The sequence below is a fragment of the Ailuropoda melanoleuca genome, chromosome 8 (genome assembly GCF_002007445.2).
Source record: "Ailuropoda melanoleuca isolate Jingjing chromosome 8, ASM200744v2, whole genome shotgun sequence".
NCBI classification, from domain to species: domain Eukaryota; kingdom Metazoa; phylum Chordata; class Mammalia; order Carnivora; family Ursidae; genus Ailuropoda; species Ailuropoda melanoleuca.
Genome location: NC_048225.1, coordinates 58,941,666 through 58,967,259, shown reverse-complemented (window position 1 = coordinate 58,967,259; position 25,594 = coordinate 58,941,666). Strand labels below are relative to the sequence as shown.

At 47.2% G+C, this 25,594-nt stretch overlaps 1 protein-coding gene across 1 annotated transcript in view; it reads right to left on the bottom strand.

The window, feature by feature from the left end:
• Positions 1–25,594, bottom strand: part of DNHD1 (dynein heavy chain domain 1) — a 74,861-nt gene that overhangs the window by 13,646 nt on the left and 35,621 nt on the right. The window contains 16 exon segments of the mRNA XM_034666486.1: positions 2,211–2,313; positions 2,389–2,593; positions 2,785–2,993; positions 3,183–3,868; positions 3,870–4,780; positions 12,166–12,454; positions 12,695–12,887; positions 13,061–13,238; positions 13,444–16,330; positions 16,429–16,526; positions 16,840–16,965; positions 18,363–18,570; positions 19,064–19,158; positions 19,566–19,758; positions 19,865–19,992; positions 24,985–25,477. Coding sequence (XP_034522377.1) covers positions 2,211–2,313; positions 2,389–2,593; positions 2,785–2,993; positions 3,183–3,868; positions 3,870–4,780; positions 12,166–12,454; positions 12,695–12,887; positions 13,061–13,238; positions 13,444–16,330; positions 16,429–16,526; positions 16,840–16,965; positions 18,363–18,570; positions 19,064–19,158; positions 19,566–19,758; positions 19,865–19,992; positions 24,985–25,477 — 7,002 coding nt within the window.

The window sequence follows — 25,594 nt, the reverse complement described above, 5'->3', positions numbered from 1 at the left end:
GGATGAGTCTATATGTTCCAGTAAACTAGGCACCATGAAGGCAAGGACAGTACCTTATCTTTCTTATTAGGAGGAACTATCATTTATTGAGCTCTTACTATGTGCCAGCACTTTCAAATGCTGTCCATGAGAGAGCTCATTTAATCCTCATCCTAACCTCTCTGGATCTTAGTTTTCTCATCTGTAAAATGGGAAAAAGGATAGCCACCTCAGAAAGTTATAGCAAGGACTCCATGGACCTACACCTAGATGTAGACACAGACATACATATTAATGAGTGGGTGGGCAAAGAGCGGAGTTCAATTAATTTTTGTAGAGTACAATAATGAATAAATGAACCAGCGGGCTATGAGAAAGAAGAGAGATGGAGGGCTCCAGAATGACTCTTGGGATTTGGCTTAACTAAGTGGATGGTGATGCCATCTCCTGGGGTGGGGAACTCTGAAAGAAGTACACACTATTATGGTTGTGAAGTGAATAGCCAAGGGATCTGACACTGAATGCCTCTGACACTATGAACATCTCTCTCGCTCTCTTTTTTAAGAATTTATTTTAAAGTAATCTCTACACCCAACACAGGGCTTGAACTCACAACCCTGAGATCAAGGGTCACATGCTCTTCTGACTGAGCCAACCAGGCGCCCCCACTATGAACGTCTCTTATCCAGATTTTGGGCTTCTTATGTTTCCTTCGATATAACTGACCCAGGGATCAAAGAATAATAGCACCTTTAAACCAAATCAATAATTCCTGGTATTAATCATCTTGGGAAATGATAGGACCCAAGACAAGAAACTAGAATTTGGAAAACATGGGAGAGGCCATTCCTGTCCCTCTGTGAACTTTTTTTTTTTTTTAACCTCATTGAGTCTTTTTTTTTTTTTTAAGTTTTTTTTTATTTATTTGACAGAGAGAGACAGCCAGTGAGAGAGGGAACACAAGCAGGGAGTGGGAGAGGAAGAAGCAGGCTCCTAGCAGAGGAGCCTGATGTGGGGCTCGATCCCACAACGCAGGGATCACGCCCTGAGCCGAAGGCAGACACTTAACCGCTGTGCCACCCAGGCGCCCCTCATTGAGTCTTGAGGTTTCATCTAAGCTAGTGATCCTTGGTGGTGGATGGTAGGAGGGCACCAGTACTGTGAGAACTCCAGGGAGCATCATTTACAGAGAACACAGTGACAACCATGCATATAGATACAATGGAAGCCAGACTCCTACTAGAGTTGTGCAGCACTGCGTGATAGCCCTGAGGCACCCATCAAAAGAGACTGGCTAGGCATTGGGAGATTATGGCCTGAAAGCCCAGTAGAGGGGAAGCATTTGTCTGTGTGTAGGTTGACCAATAGTTTACTTCTCTGAAGTTATCCCTGAACCTTCACCAAAGCCTTCTGTAGCAGGAAGATAAAGAAAAGCTATTTCAGAATTCCTTTTATTAAAAACAAAATGGGATTTAGATTTGGACTAGAAAAATTCTCTCTTGTTACATGAGAATTGTATTGGAGGGGCTCTAAAGGAAAGGTGGAGGCGCTGAATAACACTGTGCAGTGGGCACAGGGAGAGGTGAGGAGAACAGAAGAGCTGGTTACTGGGACATGTCCTGTAGAGGAGGGTTCCTAAGAAGTTCAGGACAGTGAGATCTAGTGTACCATTCCACTCTCTTTCTGGTTCTGGTCTAAAAATGTAAATTGCCCTACTGTCATCACCCATCCACATTTCCCCAATGTACGTGTGATCCTTGTATAGTTGGTGCTTTTCTGGAAGGAAGAGGTATAGGGACAAAGCTGTATGGGGAAAGAGGATGGCCATAAGAGGTGTGCCAGGGAGCCATGATAGAGAATCCAGGAGAAGAAGGGGTAAGAGTAGAGGTAACCATGAAAATGTAATCTCTTCCTCGTCCCTGATGGGAATCTATACAGATCTTGGGAAGTATACTGGACTTCCCATAGTCAAAGTACACACTAAGGACAGCAGAAGCAGACACTGGGATTTCATGTATTTAGAAGAATCAGCCTGGTCTCAGCTGTGCCTCGGGGAACTTTGAGCCTAAACTCTGGAGGAGGAGGCAGCAGGGATTAAAGAGATCCCTTGAGGAAAGGGGTATTCTTGAGAAATAAGAACTAAGGTTCTCACCGATTGGTTCCTCCAAAGCCACCTGTGGGCTCCTGCTGTGACCCTACTGTGTATACCTCATAATCTACTCCCCCTTTACCTTGCGGGAGCCTTTCAGCAGCTGTTCCAAGTTGAAGACCAAGCTGGTGTAGGCATTGTGCTTCTCAATCAGCATTCTCAGATTATCCAAGGCATTCTGGATCCTGGAGACAGGATGTTCCAATAAGTGGGCCCAAGGAAGCAGAAGGAGGTACAGTGCAGGAAATGGGACCACTCACCGCTGGAACTTGTTCTTAATCTGCAGAGTCATCTGTTGCTGCAGCAGCATGAAGGTGTCCAGAAAGTCTAGGAAAGTCTTGGGGGTGACGAGTGGCAACTCAGGGCACAGGTGTCCATAGTAGCTGACAGCCGAAAGGTGAATGAGAGCCATGGCCTTGGCCACCCTGGGAATTGCCTCCTGGAGGTCTGGGCACTTCAAGGAGTCTGAAATGGGCATGACTTTAGCCTGTGAGCTTGTAGGAGAATGGGAAAGAAAAGGGACCCTCTTCTGATTCAGGAAGGAAGGCAGAAAAGGTGAAGGGGATCACTAGGTTCTAGGGAGAGAGAGAGACTGACTGGAATCCTCACTAACACCTGGTTGACAGGAGTAGTGAGAACAGGTAGAAAGGGCTTACCATCATCAGTGGATACATTCTGAGCACCTTCCAGGTAGTACCGGACCACACTGATCAGGGAGTCTTGGTCCCAGGGTTCATAGCGGTCAATGCTAGCAATGGCCAGTTGAAGAAGCCTCAGGAAAAGGGTGGAGGGCAGCTCTTTGTGGGTCTGGTCATCTCCGATCAGGATGAACATGTGCAGGTGGTTGCAGACTTGCTGATAGAACCTGTGGGCCAGGGGCTCAGATACTGTCCTCCCTTTTATCCATGTCCGCCCATCTAGGCCCTAGTCCCAAACCTGACCCCTTAGCCCCAATCTTCTGAGCCCTCAAAGCAGCTCTTAGATTTCTTTTTGGCCTTTTGGCCAGCACAGAGCAAGAGCAGAGCAGCCCCTCACATGGGGTTCTTGGCCTCACCTCTGCAATAGCGTTTCCTTCTTGATGTTCTGCTTGACACTAAGGTTCTCCCTGGGGAGGTGTTCTTCAATGCTGTCCAGATCTGCCTCTGTGTACTGGTCAGGGAAACTGCCCGAGGTTGCCAGGGCCAGAAGACGATGAAAGGTAGTAAGATCCACACCCTTGGGCACCAGCAGGGCCACTGGCTGGCCTAACATGCCAGCATGCCAGCTGGCATCCCGTAGGCACTGGAGAATGGCCCCTTCTGACCCAGATGGCAGATGGAAGAGGCGGGCCTTGTAAATGCTAGCTGCCAGAGTGATGGCAGTACGGCGCCCAGTACCCAGAGCCCTTGAGAGCAATAGGCCATGCTGCCGGGGCCTGGCCAGCACCCGGACCAGGCGGGCCACGTGCTTGGCCATGGAGTGGCACCGGGCGAGGTGGGCGCTCAGCTTCAGCTGAGCAGCTGAAGTGGACAGCTGCTCCTCCAGGCTCTCCCACTGCCGTTCCAGGTACAAGCTGGGGCTCTCAGAGTTGGACCCTAGTATCAGCTCCTGACTGAAGACCAGGTCTGAGGGCTTTTCCTGGGGACGGAGTAGTAGCACTGGTAGCAAAAGGGGTGAGGCCAGGTCCATCCGGGATGTTTTCTGCCACCAATTCTTGCTTTTGTTTAACTGGAGTTTGTAGCCAGAAGCCTTTATTGCTCTCCTCCTGGCTTATCTTTGGACTTAGGCTTTCTATGGTCTCCCTCCTTACTGGTGTTATGGAAGGTGCTAGACCTGAGTCATTGGCGGGTGAGCCTGTGGTGACCTGCAGGCCATAAGGGTCCTCCTCCTCCTCTGTCTCACTGTCACTGTTGCTGGCTTCCTCCCACTGGGCCAGCTCCCCTTCAGATTCTACTTCTGGCACTCTCTCCTCCTCCTCCTCCTCGCCCTTGCCCCCATTCTGGGGCACTGGCCCACAGCAGAAGACACTCTGGGCTACTTCTAGGAGCAGCTTGGCACAGCAGGAACGTTCCCTAGGGCTGTCCAGCCGGTCACAAAAGGTTCTCTGTGCCTCATGCAACCAGAGACGCACCATGTTGCGCATGGCCATCATAATTGTCAGGCGGGTGCCCCGCAAGCCTGACACCCGGCGCAAGTGCTCCTGATGGTTGGGACAGTCCAGAAAGCCCCGGGAGCCCATCCGGGTTGGCAGCAGCTGCAAGCTGCCCAGTAGTTGGCTCACAGAGTGCAGGGAGAAGCGGTAATGTGGGTGGAGGGGGGAAGGCAGAAAGCAGTTGCCCACAGCCTCCCAGGCCTCCACCGAGGCCCGGACCAGGGCTTTTGCTAGAACCCCCTCCCGTTCCACAGAGGGAAAGCGCTCAAGCCAGGCCTGGGTGCTAGGTGTGTGCCTGCTCAGCAGCATGGCCCGGGTCACGCTACCCAGGGCCAGCACTGTGAAGAGTCGAAAGAGGCGTGGGCACAGTGGGCGCTCGCAGAAGCCTGGCACCGTGGCAGTGGCAAGGAAGTTGACTACAGGCTGCAGTGTCTGCAGTTCCAAGGTGCTGTGGGCATACACTGTGCCATCTATGGCCTGGCGCAGAGTCTCCAACACTGGCTGGCAGCTTTTCTCTGGGTCTGTAGGACACGAAGACCGACAGTGAGGACATGAGGGGTGCACATGACAGTGTCACTCTGTTCTTCCTACCCCCGCTTCACTGGCTTTACCTCTGGCACACACGGGGTTCTAAAGGAAATTTGTACACTTGATGCATGGGACTTGGTCGTGTCTGAGTAAATTGATCTCTCTCCCCCTAAAAGTGAGTAATTTCTTCTTTTTCTCCCCACAAATCCTACCTCTGTGACCAGGTACTCATTAACAGTAGGAAGGTTTGGAAGCTGAGATGGACGGAAACCTGATCTGAACTCAACAGGGGGAAAGTGCAGTGATCACAGGAGTTAGCACATGTCCATTTCTGTAAAGTCAATGTTAAGATATGATTTATACAAAATAAAATGTACGCATTTTAAATGTATGGTTCAGTGAGTTCTGGCGAATGTATACACCTATGTAACTGCTACCCCAGTGACATTTAGAACATTTTCGTCATCTCAGAAAGTTCCCTCATGATCCTTTGCGGTCAATCCCCCTACCGCATTGTCCCAGGAACTTGTGTCTCATCTGATTTCTATCACTATCTAGTAGCTTTGCCTGTTCTTTTTTTTTTTTTTTTAAGATTTTATTTTATTTATTTTAGAGAGTGAGCATGAGCAGGGTTTGGGGCAGAGAGAGAGGGAAATCCCAAGCCGACTCTGCGCCAAGCAGAGCCTGAAGCCAGATGCAGGGCTTGATCCCATGACCCCGAGATCATGACCTGGGCTGAAACCAAGTGTTGGATGCTGAGCCACCCGGGTGCCCCACAGCTTTGCCTGTTCTAGAGTTTACCATGCCCGGCTTCTCTTACTCAGCATGGTTCTGGGATTCATCCATGTTCTGTGTGCATCTGTGTGTTTCATTTTACTGGAGTGGTAGTATTCCATTATAAAAACACTAGAATTGCGGATCCACTGACACACTGTTGGGCATTTAGGTTGTTTCCGGGTTTTGACTATGCATAATAACACTGCTACATGTGCTATTGGCCGCTCACAAATCTTTCCTCTGTGAAGGATCTAATCTTTTATCCATTTTTAAAAATGGACTTTGTTTTCTTATTGAGTTATAAGAGCTTTTTTATGTATTCTGGGCATAAGTCCTTTGTCAGATATGTGTATCATATTTCTGTCGATGGCCCATTTTTTTCATTTTCTTAACAGTGTCTTTTGAAGGGCATAGGTTTTTAATTTTCCTAAAATCCAATTTTTGTGTCCTATTTAAGAAATCATTGCATCTAACCAAGGTCACACAGATTTTTCTCTAACATTTTTTGGTAAAGTTTTATAGATTTAGCTTTTACATTTAGGTCTTTAATTGGTTTATAATTAATTTTTGTGTATGTCATGGGGTAGGATTTAAGTTTCCCTTTTCTCCCCACACAGATATGTAGTTGTTTCAACTCCATTCATTGAAAGGACTATCCTTTCCCCTATTGAATTATCTTGGCACAATTGTTGAAAACCAATTGACTATATATGATCATATATCAGATTCTCTGTTTTGTTCCATTTGTCTGTATCCATGTCCTTATACCAATACCCTACTCTCTTGATTACTACAGCTATCTAGTAAGCCTTGCAATAACTAGTGTAAGCCCTTCCACTTCGTTCTTCTTTAAAGTTGTTTTGGCTCTTCTAGGCCTTTTGCATTTCCATAAATCTCAGAATGATCTTATCAATCCTGTCATCCTCTACGAGAAAAAAAAAAAAAAAAAAAGCCTGCCCAGATTCAGATTGGCAGTGCATCGAATCCATAGATCAATTTGGGGAGCACCTTAATGATATTGACCCCTCTGACCCATGAACATGGTGTATCTCTCCGTTATTTTAAGTCTCCTTTATCGCAGCAATATTTAGTAATTTTCAGTGTATATCTCAAATTAAATTTATTCCTAAATATTTTAATCTTTCAGATGATATTTTAACTATATTTAAAACTTTGTTAGTAGGATATAGAAATACTAATGATTTCAATAAGTTGATTTTGTATCCCATGACCCTGCTAAATTATTTTTTTAAGATTTTATTTATTTGAGAGAGAGAGAGCACGCGCACACACACAAATGGGGGTGGGGCAAAGGAAGAGGGAGAAGCAGACTCCCCACTGAGCAGGAAGCCTGATTTTGGGGGGAGGGGGGTAAGTCCCAAGACGCTAGGATCATGATCTGAGCCAAAGGCAGACACTTAACCTAACCAACTGAGTCACCCAGGCGCCCGACCCTGCTAAATTAAATTCACTTATTTATTCTAGCAGTTTTGTAGGGTTCGTTTTTTTCTTCTTGTTGTTGTAGATTCCTTAGGATTCTCTATGTAGAAAATCATGTTATATACCAGTAGAGACAGTATTACTTTGTCTTTTCCCATTTTAAAGGCTTTTATTTCTTTTTCTTATTGCACTGATGTGGGTCTCTGGTGCAATATTGAATAGAAGCAGTGAAAGTGGACATTGTTGCCTTGTGACTGATCTTTGAAAAGTGTTTGGTATTTCACCATTAAGTATGTAATTAGCTATAGGTTTTAGTCGATGCCCTTCATCAAACTGCAAGTTCCCTTCTATTCCTAGTTTGCTGAGTGTTACCATGAATAGTGTTGAAGTTTATCAAGTGCTTTCTCTTTATCTATTGTGATGATCTTACACTTTTCCTCATGCTGTTAATGTCATGAATTACACTGATTTGAGTGTTGAGTCAACTTTGCATTCTGGGATATACTACTTAAGCTACATCCTACAGATTTTGATAACATTTTGTTTTCATTATTATTCAGTTCAAAATATTTTCTAATTTACCTTGTGGTTTTTTGGATGCATGAGTTATTTAGAATGTTTATTTATTTTATTTTATTTTATTATTTTATTTTATTTTATTATATTTTATTTTATTTTTAGTGAATGTGAGAGTGGGGGGTGGGGAGGGGCAGAGGGAGAGGTAGAGAGAATCTTAAGCAGGCTCCATGCCCAGCACAGAGCCTGATGCGGGGCTCGATCTCATGACCCTGAGATCATGACCTGAGCCGAAATCAAGAGCCAGATGCTTAACTGACTATGGCACCCGGGCACCCCTAGAAGTGTGTTGTTTAATTTCAAAGAATAGGGGAATTTTCTAGGTATATTATTGTTACTAAGTTTTATTGTTGTAGTCAGGGAAAATATTCTATAAATTTTAACCCTTTGAAATTTGTTGAGACTTATTTTATAGCCCAGCATATTATCTGTCTTGGAGAATGTTCCACGTACACTTGAAAAGAGAATGCATTTTGCAGTTGGTGGGTGTGACATTCTGTGAATATACATACAGTTGATGGTGTTATGGAGATCTATATCCTTATTTCCTCTCTCCTGTTCTCTCAGTTATTGAGAGGAGTGTTAAATCTCCTAATATGATTTTTGGACTTGCTATTTCTCTCTCATTTCTATCCATTTTTTTCTTTATATATTTTGAAGCTGTTTCAGGTGTATACACATTTAGGACTTTGATGTCCTTTAGATTAATTAAATTTTTTAATTGGGAGATTCCAGTTCTCTATCTCTGGTAATACCCTTTGTCTTGAAGGACTTTTTGGAGTGCTTAGGACTTTACATTTAAACTGTATTTTTTTTTTAAAGATTTTATTTATTTATTCGACAGAGATAGAGACAGCCAGCGAGAGAAGGAACACAAGCAGGGGGAGTGGGAGAGGAAGAAGCAGGCTCATAGTGGAAGAGCCTGACGTGGGGCTCGATCCCATAACGCCAGGATCACGCCCTGAGCCGAAGGCAGACGCTTAACCGCTGTGCCACCCAGGCGCCCCTAGGACTTTACATTTAATGTCATTATTCATATGGTTGGTTTAAAGTCCATCATACTGTCAATTGTCTTCTAATTGTCTCTTTTATTTTTAATTTCTCTATTGCTCATTTCCTGCTTCCTTTTACATAACTTAAGTATTTTTATATGTAAAACACATTTTTTACATTATACTCTTTGCTATTATTATATAGTGATTTTTCCAGGGTAATATTATGCCTCCTTAGTGTATCAATACTTTTAAGTAATATCATGGCACTTCACACTATATCTGACCTTTCCCACTTCCTATTTGACATTGCACGAATGTATGAACCTTACAATAGTATAATTTTTACTCACTGCTCCCTACCCTGTCCTTTTACTAGTGTTTCAATCTATTTTCTACCTCTGCCTACATTATCAACTCCATCTAAAAAATGTTATTACTTAAATTTCACATATGAGCAAAATCATATGGTATTGTCTTTCTCTGATGTATTTCACTTAGCATAATACATTCTAGCTCCATCTGCATCATTGCAAATGACAGATGAACATATGGGAGAGGGGGGAAAAGAAAGAGGGAAGCAAACCATAAGAGACTCTTTAAGATAGAGAACAAACTGAGGGCTGATGGAGGGAGGTGGGGGGGGATGGGCTAGATGGGTGATGGGTATGAGGAGGGCACTTGTGTTGAGCACTGGGTGTTGTACGTAAGTGATGAACCACTGTATTCTACTCGTGAAACCAATACTGCACTGTATGTTAACTAAAATTTAAATAAAATTTTGAATAATAAATAAACACGCTATTACTTTTATTTTTAAACTATTGACCTGTTTTAAGGAAATTAAGAGATGAAAAGGATAGTTATTTATAGGCACCCACATATTAACCATTTCTGGTGCTCTTCATTCTTTTCTGTAGATCTGAGTTTCCATATGATGCTATTTCCCTTCTGCCTGAAGAACATCTTTTAGGCTTTTGTTTTGTTTTGTTTTGTTTTTAAGAGAGGAGAGAGAGAGCATGGGGCAGGGAGCTGGGCTACGTAGGGGGTTGGGCAGGCAGGTCAGAGGGAGAGGAAGAGCGAGAATCTTAAGCAGGCTCCCCACCCAGCGCAGAGCCTGTCACAGGCCTTGATCTTACACGACCCAAAGATCATGACCTGAGCCAAAATCAAGAGTTGGCTGCTTAACCGACTGAGCCACCCCGGTGCCCCTTTTAGCATTTCTTACAGAGCAGTTCCAGTGACAATAAATCTTCTCAGTTTTCATGCATCTGAAGTACTTTTATTTCATCCTCATTTATGAAGGGTATCTTTACTGCATAGAGAATTCTAAGGTGACAGCTTCCCCCCCCCCACCACCTTCCAGTCCTTTAAAGATGTTGTTCCACCATCCTCTGGATTCTGTTGTTTCTGATGGGAAGTTAACCATCACTGTTAACACTGTTTATCTGTACATAACATGTTTCATCTTTTCTCTGACCACTTTCAAGGTTTTTCCTTCTTTGATTTTCAGTCATTTGACTATGATGTGCCTAGGTATGGTTTTCTTTTTGTTGTTTTACTTGGGGGATAATTGAGCTTTGTATATCTGAAAGTCAAATTTCCAAGAAATTTGGGGAAATTTTGGTCACTATTTCCTCATAGGTTTTTTTTCCTGCCCTATTCTCTCTCCTTTCTTCTGGAACTCCAGTTGTGTGTGTGTGTGTGTGTGTGTGTGTGTGTGTGTATGAAGCTTTATTCATATTCAGTATTTTTCTGTTCTTCAGGATTCACCAATCTGCTATTAAACCATGCAGTGAATTTTTCATTTCAGTTACTGTATTTTCCACTTCCAAAATTTGTTTAGTTATTTTTAGTTGTTTCCATTTCTTTGCAGGGATTACCTATGTGTTCATTCATTCAGATCATATTTTCCTTAAAGTTCCTGAGGACTTTATAATAGCTGTAATAGCTGCTATAAATATTTGCTAGATTCAACTTCTAGACCATTTCAAGGTCAGTTTTTATTGACTGTTTTCTCTAGACAGCGGGTCACAGTTTTTTGTTTTGTTGTACATTTATTAATTTTTTGTTTTACACTCGTTGTTTTGGTGGCTGTCACCCTAGGATATCTTTTACACTGCTAGCTGTAATATGCTTCACTCCACAACATTGCTTGAAATGTTTTCAGCCTTCCTGTTGAAATCTCTTCTCAGTTGCTATTCACAGATCTTAATTTACTCTTTCTATTTTCCACTGACAATCTGATTATTTGTGCAAATTCACTGAAAGGCCCAAATAATATAGTTGTAGAAAATTATAGGTTTCGGTGCTACACAGACTTAAATTTTCATCTTGGTTCTGACACTTACTGGCTAGAGTGTCTTGGGCAAGTTATAAAATCTTTCAGTTTCTTCATCTTTAAAATGATCATAACACATCTCCATCTTAGTAGGCTTTTATGAACACTAAAGATGACCTAGATAAAGGTTCAGCACATAGTCCTCAATAAACTGTACACCACCAGAGTCAAGTTTTCTACATCCCATAAAAGACTTCAGTGTCTAACTGGACAATCCAGCTAATGCTTTAGTCCACTGACTTCCCTGACTCCATTTCTGCCCATTCCCATGGCCATATTCAAACCCGTCATCATCTAGAAGCATACCACTTCAGAAACTTTAAACTTCAATATTCCAAACATTTATCACAATTTCCTCTTTCCTTTCTAATCTTTGCTTCTACAAACTCTTACTGCACAACGTACTTCCTGTTGAGTCTATCAAAGTGAGTAAGACAAATCTCTCTTCTCATGAACCTCAGAGTGTAGTGGAAAGGATCAACAAGTAAACATATAATCATAAAACCATGGTTGTCACAGACTTTTGCACAGAACACGAGATGAGCATCTAACCTAGCCTGGAGGCTCGGGTTTCCTGGAGAAGATACTGACCAACATTATTTGTAAAGAACAAAGACTTAGCCAGATAAATACAGTAAGGAAGGCAGAGAGGACAGCAATCCCAGAGGCTAGAGGAAGCTTGACTTATTGAATGCCTGTACATAGTTGAGTCCAGTTAGAGTATGGAGTGTAAGAGCCCGGAGAAGAAAGCCTCACCACAAGGAGCCTTGCAAGAGCATTCACCAACATTCCAGGTAATGACTATCTGAACTAGGGAAGATAGTATGGAAATAAGTGGAAAGATTTGAGAGATACTGAGAATGCCAAATTGAGAGACAAGGTGAATGGACTTTGGTAAGAAAGGGGGAGAGCAGGTTTTAAGGGTAAGATGATGAGTTCACAATTGAATCTGAAGTGCCGATGGGACAACAAGGTAGAGATATATGGTAAGTAGTTGGATAAACAGGTCCAGTGCTTGGAAGAAAATCCTGACCTGGGATAAAGATTTAGCAGCCAAACACAGAGATGGTGGATAAGGCCATGAGAGGGGTATGATTGTTCGGGGAGCATACGTACAATGAGAAGTTATTAAGAATGGGATGCTGAGATTTGGTCTGTAGGTGTTTAATTGGGGGACAATAAATATTCTTAGGGATTTTACAGTCTCAAGACATCACAACAACTCCTTCCTTCCGTCTACCCAGTTCCTTACCGGAAGCGGCCAGGTGCAGATCCTCCAGCAGGAAGAGGAGGGAGCCTTTGGAATCCAGGTGCTGCCCAGGCCATGGGGAAGCTCGTGCTTGGCCCTGGACCCCTCGACTCAGCAGCAGGCGAAGGTGGATGGGAGTAAAGGCAGGGTGGATGGGGCTGCACATGTAGGGATGATGTGGCTCCACGAGCACCTCCACAAAGGTGGATTTCCCGGATGCCGCCTCTCCAGCCAGCAGCACTGGGTGTCCCTCTGACAAAAGCAGGTCCACCACGTACAAGAGCCGTTCAGTCTGTAGGACAGGAGCAGGGCTTACTGGGGCAGCACCAGGTTAGGATAGTAATTTAGCTGAAAGCGAAGTTTAGGGGCCTCATCTTAGAGCTGCACTTGCAGAACATTTCACATATTCTCGTGATTATGAAAACATATCAAAGAACAGGAGCAGGTGGGCCTTAGCTGGGCCTAGAACATGGACTCCCACAGGATATCTCCTTGAGCCCCAACCCCAGCTGCTGCCCCACTGTCTTCACACCTGGGGAGAAGGGTTGAAGGTGCCCAGAGTTCCCTTGAGGCGGCTGCCCAGGTAATGGCCAGTGAAGGGGACCAGTGTCCCGTTATCAGGGCACACATGTAGATCAAACACCAAGGCTGAAGGCGGTGGCTCAGGATAGTTGGAGAGGCAACTAATAGAACCCCTCAAGAAGGTATCAAAGAGGGGCCAGAGCCTGTTCAGATGGATGTGCAGGCAAAAATGTCAGACAGTTACAACAGCTCCATTTGTGACACACTCACACATTCCACTCCTCCCCCCGACAGTGACGTTGCCTGGATTTTAACTTCCGTGACCAGTCCATCTCAGCCCTCAGCGTCACCTCCCCACCCCTGCCCCTGCAGATACCTGGAGGGTAGGTGGGCTCCAAAGCCCCAGATCAATGCAAAGAGGAAGCTGCTGATGGCCAGCAGATGTTCCTTGCGCTGACTCGGTGCCCCATCACTGTCAGCCTGGGACGGGCTCAGGGAGCTGCTTTTGGAAGACTGGAAGCTTCGGGCCACAGGATCGCTAAAGCTGAGGTCGTCTGCAGAGGTCACCATGGCCAGAATAGGAGCCCACGTAGGAAAAAGTGGGGGGTGGGGAGAGTAGCGATTGGCTCTGTCACTGTGCACTTTCGGTCCCCTGGCCCAAGCCCACCAAAGAACCCATGCTCCCGGCACCAGCTATATGCCAGCTGTTCTCAAGGCCCCTTATCTCCAAACCATCCCTTCCCTCTCCCTTCCCTTCACCTGAGATATGTGCCTTCTCCCCCTCATCTATGCGCAGGTGGGGGTCAAGGAGACAACGTAAGATACGGGCCAGGCTGGTGACTTCGGCCACACCTGGGCAAACAGCCCGCTGTCCGTGTACGTGCAGCAGAGAGCTGGCACCCTGGCAGGCGAGGAACTGGAATGTCGCTGGCACGAGCACTTCGGCCAGGTGGTTGAGCTCAGTGACGGTCTCCAGCGGCAGGTGGTACTCATGGGGCAGGGCTGCCATCAGGACACTCAGCATCCCCTGCCACGTCTGCTCCCCACCACACCAGACTAGGGCACACTGGCTCACCACGGTGGGGGACATGCCTGTTGCATCTCCCACCTCCATCAGGAGAAAAGTACCTGGGGGTCGTGCTATCTGCTGGCCATTGGGGAGGCTGAGCTGGGGGGCATCTTTCAGGAGGCAAGTGATGGAGTCCAGCCAAGAAGCACTGGCAACCCCATCACATATTATCCAGTGCTGGATCCCCACTGATTCCTGTGGTGGCCCCTTTGGGCCCACAGTCTTACATGGACTGGCTGCACGAAGCAGCCTAGGGAAGACGCCATGGTGCCAGCAGGGGCCCTCTAGCCATCCCAGGAACTCCTGGGGGCTGAGGACGTTGGGGTACAGGTGCGTGATCTCCACAGGCTGGCAGCCCCGGGTTGAGGCGTCCTCCCTGGCCGCCAGCCGGTTTTGGATCTTAAATAAGCTGTGCCAACAAGTGGTCTTGCCACTGCCTGCAGAGCCCAGGAGCAAAACATCCAAAGCCCGGCCGAGAGCCTGGCTCAGCTGCTCCAGGGAGCCCAGAATATCAGGGCTGGGATAGATGCCTATCTGCTGCAGTTCCCCCACCAGCAGCGGCTTCCGTGGCGTGGGTACCGCAGGCTCTGCCAGCACCTGTCTGGCGTCAGGGAAGAGCCTGCAGAGCAGCTCTTGGAGGCTGTGCAGGTGGATACCACTGAGGATGCTGAACGGTGGGGAGCGTAGCAGAGCACGCAGTAGGGCAGCCTCTTCGGTCACTGCAAGGCTTTGCGGCTGCTGGGACTGGGGCTCCTCCTTGGTTGCGTTTAAATCCTGTATCATGTCTTCCAGTACGTGCTGGAGCAGTGGCAAGCGGCAGGGCAGGGCCGCAGACACCAGCTCGAGCTCTAGGGAGAAGAATTTAGAGAGGCGGGCAGCCAGGCGGGAGGCCTCCCGCATCCCTGCACCCAGCAGGGTCAGCTCTGCCACTTGCTGCAGGTCAGGCAGTGTCAAGGCCACAGGCCGCAGTAGCAAGCGCAGGTTGGCAGGCACAGCAGGGCTCAGGGAACGCAGCGTCAGGAGAGAGCCATAGCCAAGGCGTATATCTACGTGATGTTTCTCAAAGAAGCCACTGCCGAGGAGCTGGGGTTGCGTGGGGTCAACAGTGCTGGTGCTTCGGGAGGCCTCCTGGTACAGTGGGGCATAGAGGTGGCGCAGTTCAACCAGGCGCTGGCCCAGGGCAGAGAGCAAGCCAAGGGGCAGGCGCTGAGCCGCTTCCAACAGGAGCCAGGCACCTCCCTGCAAGGCCCCGTTCAGGTAGTTGCTTAGGCTCTGGGCCTCTATCTGAGGCAGGCAAGGCATTGTCACCAGCTGGCGCCCCAGGGCCCGTGCCAGGCTCTTCACTGTGGCTGTCTTGCCTACTCCATCAGGGCCCAGGAGAGTCCCACAAGCCACCTCCTCCAAGGCCAGCAACAGTACCAGGGCTGGCCGCTCAGGCAGCAGGCTGGGTAGAGACCCTAGTCTGGGACCCAGGTACTCGTAATTGTACAGGAAGGACCGGCCTAGCACGTCTACCCAGCATGCAGCTGGCGACGGAGAAGTCTCAGCGGATGCCGTCGTCTTGAGACTCTGCAGGGGGCTCTGGGGGATGATGTGAGGTGAACCCAGGTGGTATTTGAGTTGGCGAGCCCAGTGGAAATCGGTGAGCTCACTGACCTGGTGCTCCTGCAGCAGCTGTGCTATATCCCGGTGAGTCACGGCCATGACCAGCAGGGCACTGAGCAGGCTGGTCTGGCGGACAGAAGCCAGGGGCTGCTTGCCCTGGGAGGCCCTCTGGGCCTGTATAAAATGCACCAGTGCCTCGAGCTTGCACACATGCTTGGGGACCAAGGCTGGGGTCCTCCCCTCAAGCAGAGCCTCCTCCATCTCCGCCCGCCATACCACCTCCTCCGCCACCAGCACGCACTGCCACGGGAAGGCCTGGACCAGGCAGAGGCAGGGGTGGGCAAACAGCTGTGGGGGCAGCTGGCCTCTCTCGGGCAGCTGCTTCAAGGCCTCATCTAGCGATGGGCCCAGAGCAAGGCGGGAAGCCACACAGCCCTGCAGCTGGTGCACCAGCGCCAAACGCAGGCACTTCTCCAGAAAGGCCAGCCATTTGGGGAGATCTGGATGCAGAGGAATGGACCTCTGCAGCTTCACCTCCTCCCCACCTGCCCCCAGCACTGCCAGTGCCTCCACCTGAGAAGATGCGTTTGGGCTTGACTCCCGGTCATCCTTGTTTTCATCAGGTGGGCTGGCCGTGAAGCTCACGGCATGCACATGAGGAAAGCAGCGTCGTACCCATAGCTGGGCCTCACAGGGCTCCGGTGGGGCAGCCAGCAGGGCCACCAGCTCACTATCGCTGAGGAAGAAGAGGCGGGGGAACTGAGCACACACCCTGTACAGCACACTCTTCAGAGCCAAAATGATGCCCTCCAGCTCCGCGGAGCCTGCTTGCAGCAGCTGTTGCAGCTGTTGGCCTTGGAAATGAGGGCTCCGCTTGACACTGGGCACCGTAAGTGACAGCACCAGGGGATCATCTACAGAGATCTGCATCAGGGTCCGATACTGGTCATCCGTGGCCTTGAATCGGGAGTTCTGTGGTGAGAGGGGGGTAAAAGTGAGGGCGGCTCTCCCTCCCGCCTGAGCCCCGCGACGCAGTAGCCCTTGTCCGCCTGCCTCACCCTCTTCCCTACCAGGTCAGGACTAGGAAACTTGATCTTCATCTCGTGCAGAACTTTATTCAGAAAAATCCACTGCTGCTGGAAAGTCACCCACACGTCCAACAGGGCACCTGTGTGAGCAGCCAGAGGAACACTGGAGGGAGGCTAGGGTTTTAGCTTCTGCAAGGGGGTCCAGCTGGTCCTGACCTATCAGGGCACCCCACCCCAAAATACTCAGCAGGACCCAGGCACCTTGCTTGGAAGACAGCAAACTTCCGCCATGAATAAACTTTCACCTGGTCACCTCAGCCCAAGAAGTGGCTCTGAAGGGGTCCTCACTCTGTGCTGATCTCCCCCCCACCCAACCTCCACCTCTTACCATGTCCCTCCAGGCCATCCCGCCTCAGGTCCCACACGTTCGGCCAGCTAGAGGCCTGCACTCACTCAGGCTATGCATGATGGCCACCCACTCCAAAGCTACTTTGTTTAAGTCTCCTGACTTCTGGACGGCCAGGATCTTGAACAACACCTGAAGACTTTCCTGGATAGAATCCTGCAGGCTGCTGTAATCTAAGGAAGAGTGGGTTCCAGCTGAGCTGAGCTGAGCCGGCAGTCAGATGGGGCAAGGACAGGGATGACTATTACCCAAATTACACCGAAACTCACGGTTCTCAAGCTATTCTCTAGAAGACCCAAATGTGTTTTCTTCCACTAGTTGAAAAGTATGCTCACCTAGAGTCAGAGTGTGTTTGCAAACCTGTTCACGTGAGTTATAATCTTAACTACAGAATTTGATCTAATATTATGTTAATCACTGAAATATGGGTGAGGAAAGAGTTGCTGGTTCTATGAAAACTAGAAAGCCTCCAGTAAAGGTGAGTTGATAAAAACATGATATTAAATTAGGTTTAGGCCAGTCAATTTTTAAAAATTGGGAAATTATGATAAAAATCTAGAAAAATTCTGGACTCCAGCGACTTCACAAGTGTCTTCATGTCACTGCTCAACTTTACAGAAATTGAAAGTGGAAACGGTGGACAATGCATTAATGCAGGAAAGGCAGTGAGGAACTGACTGCAAATCAAAGTAAAGCTCTTGTCCGGCTGAAAGGTTAGTAAATAAATGTATGTTTGTATGTTTTAAGCTAAAATAAAAATCTTAAGCCATATGATGATGTATACATCATATTTTATGATCTTCCTATTAAACTAACTTTGAATTGGCCAGTTGGGTTTCAAATGGGTTGGATAAGAGAATTTCTCTTCTACTGGCAGTTCCCTAACTGTACCATCTCTGTGCCTGTACATATGCTCTCCCCTCTGCCTGGCATGCCCTTCTCTCCCCGTAAGTTTGGCAAACTCCTACTCCTTCAGGAGTCAGCATGAGGCTTTTGTCTGTGGGAAGGGAAGATTCCTCTGACTCTCCCTGGTCCTTTGAAGCTGGTCCTCTTTCTAAGATGCTACTGCCCTCAGTTAGATTCTCCATCATGCACTCATCTCTATTCTACTGTCCTCTCTCACTGGAATGGGAGCTCCTGAGGGACAGGATTTCTGTCTGTGAACCTCCACATCTCCTGTGTTTGGCTCAGAGAAAGCAGATAAGTTTGATGTAGGAATGGCAAAAGAGTGAATGAATGGGGCAAAAGATCAGACACCATGATGCAATCTAGAGGAAAGAGCACTAGAAAATGGAGAGACGTGACTGTGAGGGATTTCTTAGTACACCCAGAAAGGGAAGGATCTTTGCTGAAGAGGCAGGTATTGGGCAGGAGGAGGGAGCTCCCAAGATTAAGACTTAATAGAAGCTGCCTGAAAGACACTCTCTCAGAACAGACTGATGTCTCCTGCTGTCCAGTAAGGATGGGGCCCTGGCTGGAGAAGCTAGATCCCACAGGGCTTGGTGGACATGGTGGACGAATATGGCCCCTGGCAGCAGGCTACCCCTGGGCCGCAAGGGCTGGGTCTCACCTGAAAGGATGTAGGTGCCGCTATCCTTGTCCACCACCTCCCACTGGGGACTGCGGGTCACTTGCTTCTTGGAGCGCTCCAAGGTTGGGGGCTCATACGGCACATGCAGGATGAAGTTGATCAGTCGCAGCTGGCGCGCCTCCCAGACCCGCTGCAGCCGCCGTAGGGTTTCTTGGGCATGGATTCGTTCGTTTTCACACTGCCAGATCTGGAACAGCTGGGTCTCAGGAACCAGCACTGGGTGATGGCTCAGGGGATAGCCTTGAAGCTAGGACTCAAGGCCCAGGGCTCAGGGGAGTGGAAGTGTCCGAGATAGAGAGTAGGACCATTTGGCTTCAGATAGGCCATCAGCAGCATACCTTGACCTAAAGCTGCTGCCTTGAAACCCACTCTTTTGCAAGGTTTCAGCTAAAGACAGTACCTTAATTAGCTCATGTTGGAACAGGGCAGGTGTTGGGGGGCATCTGCTATCCTGTGTGCCCACAACTTTGGGAGTGGGGCATACTCTCAGTCAGAGTCTGAAACCACCCTTCAGAGCCCCACACCCTCCAGGCAGGACAGCAAACTCAACTTCCAACCTTCCCACCCACAAGCCAGTATCTACCCTGTCACAAGGGTTTGCTGGGACTTAACTGGATCTATTACAGCTTAGCAAATAGGTCCTGGGTTTGGACCAACTCCTTCTCTCTGGAGGGCCCCACCTGATTGATTCGATCTGCAAAATCCAGCAGCGGACAAGTGAGCAGCTGGCCCAGTGTTAGGAGTTCCATGTTGCAGAGACTGCCTAGCCCTAAGGCTGGAGATAGAGGGGCCGAATCAGAGCAACACCCAGTATATGGCAAAGTCCGGCCCATATCCCAGAGCCTCAGATCTGCAACCCTGAGCCCAGCCCAGCCCAGCCCAGCTCCCAGACAGCAGATCTGAAAACACAACATAGAGCCAAGAACTCAGAACGTAGGCTCCAGAGCACAACACAGAGCCCAGAGCTAAGACTCGAGCCTGACTCTAGCCCAAGTCAGCAGAGAGGACCCACATGATGGTGCAGGAGGTTAGAAATGTCGGTCCCTGTGGAAACAAGGCAGGGAGAAACCCAGGGAGGAAAGGTGTTGCCTACAGGAGAAGCAGGGAACGGAGTTGTTAACATTGTTCTAATCCCCAAGTCCTTTTGTTCCCTTCCCTTCCCCCGCTCTACCCAAAACACACCCTGAAGAAGGGCTTGGAAGTTCTGGAGCTGGAGGCTGCCCAGCTTGGTCAGTAGTGGCAGGTAGCTGCGGAACTCCTCCAGCACGCGCATGCAGCACTGCAGGACTGGGCTGTGCAGCCCCAGGGTCGTACTCATCCGGGCTGCCTCTGTCAGCCAGCTGTCTGTCTTCTCCTGGGCCACAGTCATGCTGAACTATAGTGAGAAAGGATCACTGTCAGCCGGAGACCCTTCCCCACCTTCCCCACCCACCGCAGACTCTCCAGTCTCAGGCAGGAGCTCTGAGGGAGGGCATCAGCACCTTGGCAAAAGCCATGCACTTCCACTTGCTGATGTTCTCGGAGGTGACTCGGTACAGGTGCCAGATGCGCTGCTGCTGCACAATCGGACGGGTCCCGCAGACTGGCACGGGCACAGGACTGTCGTCCCCTGTGGGATAGGGCAGGGTGATGCCTGGGCTGGGGGCAGGGGAGCATGGTGGGGAATGGTCGGTCAAGAGCCCATAATGGCAGAAACGAGGGTCTGAAAGTGCCAGGGGTGGGATAGCCAAAATTGTTTAGTACAGTGTAGGTGGGGACCATTCAAGGGACAGTTTTGCCTGTTGGGTCCATGCACCACTCATGCTCCTCCTGCTGAGGGCCTCTGACTGGCAGTTCATTCTTCTGGAACACTCTCCCCTCAGAGAACCATATACCTCACTCCCTCACCAAATTCAGGTCCTTCTGCAGGAGGCTGTTAAGAACTGCTATCCACCCTCTCTGCCACTCCCGACACCTCTTACTTGCTCTATTCTTTTTTTCTGTGCCACTTCTCACTTTCTAAAACACTCCATAATTTGGTTATATTTTATGTTTACTATTTGTTGTCTTTCTCTCCCAGCTACAATGTTGGGCCTGTGAGGGCAGGAAGTTTGTTATTTGTCCATTAATATACTGTAAGCCCCGTGCACAGTATAGGCACTCAACCGATATCTGTTAGACAGATAAATCCAGCAAGATGCACATGGTAAAGATCTGCCCCACAGAGAGGACCGTAAAGGGTAAACGGCAACGCTTCCTATTTTGTGTACTTCCGGTCATCATTCCCACCCTTCATCTCATAAGCTGCTGCATTAGTTCTTGACAATTTATATTTGGTTGTGCGATAGGTGTCAAAAGTAATTTACAGTTAATAATAATTATAGTACTGAGGGGGCGCCTGGGTGGCTCAGCTGGTTCAGTGTCCAACTCTTGGTTTCGGCTCAGGTCATGATCTCACGGGTAGTGAGACAGAGCCCCACGTCAGCTCCACGCTCAGTGAGGAGTCTGCTTGGGGTTTTTCTCCCCCAGCTCCTCCCCCCATGCATGCATGTGCACATGCTCTCTCTCTCTCAAATAAAGATATCTCCAAAAATAATAATTATTATTATAGTACTGATATTTGCAATTAAAAGACATCAGACCAGATTTAAGGATGTTGCAGTAAAATTGTCACTCTCATTCATTTGAATTCCAGTATATTTTCTTGAGTGAAAGAAAAAGTGATAAAGCCCAAATGCTGGGAATCATGCATCTTACATGTGTAAGCATCATCTGTCATGGAGATCAGAATATTGAAAGGCTTAGAATCACTATCAGCTATCAGAGCTCTCATCTGACCCAAAAAAAACCCGAAAACAAAAACAAAATGATAGCAAATTTAAACTCTTCCAATCTTTCTTTGTCTGAACTCAAAAGATCTGGCTACAGACTCATATAATCTTTGGTAGCAGTTGTTTCAACACCAAACATTGGACAAATGAGGAACTTCCTCTGTAAGAAAGAACAGGCATTATTATCTCTAAACACATGAGAAGAGAAAGACAAACCTGAGGAATAACAGCAAATATCCTCTGACACACATTTGCTGTGGTATCTACTCAGGAAATTCCACTGCATTTCAAAACTTTATTTGGAAGTGACTTCACTTTTTTTTTTTTTTTTTTTTGAGAGAAAGCATGCACACAAGCGGAGATGGGGAGGGGCAGCGGGAGGGGGAGAGAATCTTAAGCCGACTCCACGCTGAGTGCAGAGGCCAATGAGGGGCCCAAACTCAACAACCTTGAGATCAAGAGTTGGATACTTACCAAATGAGCTACCCAATATCTATATACCATTTCTTGAGATTCACCTTTTGTTAACATTTTACCCGCTTTCTTTATCATTTGTGTTTACACGCTCTGTGTGTGTATGGGCATATGAATACACAAACACATAGTTCTTTCCTGAACTATTTAAGGGTAAGTTACATATTTCGTGGCCCTATTATCCCCAAACTCAAATGTGTATTTCCTAAGAACAGGGATATTCTCTTATATACTGTAGTACAGTGATCAACTTCATATATTACATTGATGTAATTCTTTAATCTACAGTCTGTGTTCCAGTGTTGTCAGTTGACCTAATAAGGTCCTATATAGCATTTTCCGCCTCAAGCACAGCATCCAGTCCAGGATCAAGTACCACATTTACTTGTCATGTCTCTTTAATTTCTTTTAATCTAGAACATTCCTCACAGCCTTTATCTTTTCTAACAGACATTTTTGAAATATATTGACCCCTTCTCCCTTTTTTGTTAACAGAAAGTTCATGTTGTGTTTGTATGATTTTCATGACTGAAGTTATTCATTCTCAGCTGGACTACTGAATAGGTATTGTGTCCTCTGGGTACCATGTCTGGAGGCACATCATGTCCATCTGTCCCTCTTTGGTGATGTTAATCTTTGATTGCCTGGTCCAAATGTTGCCCAGTTTCTCCACTAAATAATTGCTAAGTTTTTTTTTCCCCTCCCTTGCAACTAATAAGTAAGTCTCTGTAGGAGAATTTCTAAGACTGTGCAAATGTTCTAGTCCTCATCAGATCTGCCCCCGGATTTGATATCCACTGATGATCATTACCTGATCCAATATTTATCAGAATGTTTGCAAAATGATGATTTTTCCCTCCAGATTTTCTCGACTTGACTCATGGCATTCTACTGTAAGTGCCAAGCCCTCATTTCTCTCTCATTGATTTATTTACCTATTTATTATTAGTGTGGATAATCAATTCCTATTTTTCCAATAGTTTACTTTGTACTTTGGTGCTCAAATTATCCCAGATTTGGCCAATGGTGTCCCTTCTGTGTCCTTGTGACATGCTCCCATCACTTATTAAAGGAATTTATTACTCTCTTACTTTCTGGATTAAAAAAAATATTCTAGGCTCATCTTGTACCTACCCTGTGATAGCCCTGGAATGGAATCATCCACTCTCTGCGGAGCCCTGGTAGGGAATGATCTTACCAACCAAGGTCTACTCAGGTTTACATACACTTATGTACATATACATGTGCATGTAAACATGCATACACATGTAATATGTGTGCGCATTTTCAAATGCAATGGAAATTACAGAGAGTGGAAGTTTATAAGACAAGCTCATGATATTTCTCCAGAATTCAGAATAAAGAAATGACTGATGATGAAGATAAAAGAAATGGAGAAGAGATCCAGAAAATCCAATATATAAGTATGAATTCTGAAAGGAGGCCTGAGCAAATATAATAAGAGCCATTATCAAATAACTGATAAACAGATTACCTATCCAAGAAAAAAACTTAGATAGGTACCAAATTTGCCCACAATGCCAACTATCAGAAGGCAATGATGCAATAGCCTAAGTTTGGAGAAAAAAACTTTGTGACTTCAGAATTCAGTATTTAGCCAAACTGTGATGTAAAGACATTATAAAGTCATTCTAGGCATAGAGAGCTTAGAAATTTTAACATCTCTAACTCCCTTCTTTGAAAAATAAATACTCAAAGAAATATTATAGCCATTTAAGGAAAGAATGAAAATAATGAAAAGATGTGGTATTTCTAAAAATGGTAGTGTGATAACACAGATGGACCCTAGAGGGTATTATGCTAAGTGAAATAAGTCAGACAGAGAAAGACAAATACCGTATGATCTCACTTATACAAGGAATCTTAAAAACAACAACAACAACAACAACAATGAATAAACAAACAACAAGCATAAACAGACCCATTCAGACTGAGGGTTGCCAGAGGGGAGGAAGTGGGGGGTTGGGCACAACGGGTGAAGGGGAGGGGGAGTTACAGCTCTCATTTGGAATGAAGAAGTCACGGGGATGAAAGAGACAGCATAGGGATATAGTCAACAGTACTGTAACAGCACTGTGTGTATGGGAACAGACGGGAGCTACACTGTGGTCAACACAGCATAACGTACAGAACCATGTGTCGAACCACTATGTTATACACCTGAAACTACTGTAACACTGGTTGTCGACTGTACTTCAACTAAAAGAAATGGTAGAGGGTAAACAAAACCCGTAAACCTTAGATGTCAAAATAGTTGTTAACTTGGTTATAAAACCAAGCAAATGTCAAAAGTATTGAGTAGAATAAAAGATACGTAATGAAAAATAAAGAGTAGTAGTAATAATCTAGCTCTAAGATCCTGGATTCTTTTAACAAACACTGGGAGTCTGGTGAAGAGCGGGGATGGAAGAAGGAGCTGAAAGCAGTGCTGTGGGGTTTCCTATGCTTAGCATCACAAGGCCTGAGTCTCCACTCTGTTTTTCCACAAATACCCCCAATTCCTAGAGGACAGTTCAAGCTCTGTGGTCTATGTCAGTTAGAGTATGGGACAAGGGTCTCTCCTTACTTGGCCAAAGAAAAAGTTCCTTGCTTGAGGAAGGTCCAGGGTGTCCTCCACCTTACATCTGGCCCAATGGCCCTGGGACTGGGGATGCCCACAGGCAGAGTTGGTAATCGTTAGTAGTTGGCCAAGAGGCAACTCAGAAGCAATGTGACCTTCCAGGGGGTAAAAGTAACCAATAGAAATAACTGCACCTAAGAAAAGAAACTTGAGCCCCCAAACTTCTTTATGTGCAGAAGGGAACCAGCCTAGCTGCACCACTGTACAGAGGGCTGAGATCAGTAGTTCTGTTGGTCTCAGCCTATGGGTCAGGGAGACCCACAGCAGCGGCCCCTCTACACCACATTGGCTGGAAGCAGTGGCTATGGCTTAGGAAGACCTATTTTTATCTAGGCCCTGCAGCCTGGAACTGGGTTGAATAGGCTAAGAACTACAAGGAGGGCACCTTTACATTTCTCCTGCACAGGCTTTTAGCCCTCTAACCCCATCATCTTCTAATGGAACATTCACCTATCTGCCTTCCCTACCAGACTGTGAGCCCCCGTCTCCCCACCCTAAGCACAACCCTTGACATAGCCAACGTAAGATTTTATCCTGCAATTTTCGTTTATAAAAGAGACTAAAAGAAAGCTATGTGATTCCCGAGACTTGCTTAGGGACACTCAGGACACAGGACCCTTATCTCAGTCCAAGGGTCTATCACAGGATGGGGTGGGGGGGCAGGGACCCTTAGTACCAGTGAAGGTGGCATAGGCATGGTGCAGCTCGCTGAGGTGGCTGGCTGTGTTCTGGAACTGACGCTCCAGGGAGATGAGCTGGCGCTCGGTGCTCCTCTGCTCTTGTGCAGGGTCCATGAAGGGGCCAGATAGGGCCTTGTCAATCAGGCCTTCCAGCTCCACCAAGGCTGCGGCTATCAGCTGCTGCAGCTTGGGCACGATGGCATGTTGCTTGCTGAGCAGGAACTCTGAGGCCTGGCTTTTCTCAAATTGAAATGCCTCCCACACATCCAGGAGCTGTGGGGCAAGCAGGGCTCAGGCAAGCAGAAGCGGGTGTGGGGGAGGGGGGCTGGAAGGCATGGGTGACTTCTGGAATTGCCTTCTCACCGAGATGTCCAGTGCCTCGTTCTCAGCACTAAAGAGGCTAAAGTGGTTCCGGATGAGTTCGTGGAGTGACCGTATGTATTCCATTCGCTCCTCCAGCATGTTGTACTGCTCATTGGCCTCGTTCAACTGCAGAGGCCACAGCATGAGACCAGCACCCCCACAACCCCGTGCACCAGTTTGGGCTCATCCCTGAGGGGTGTTCGCACCTTCTAGAGGCTCCAGACACCAGCAGCCACCTTTTAC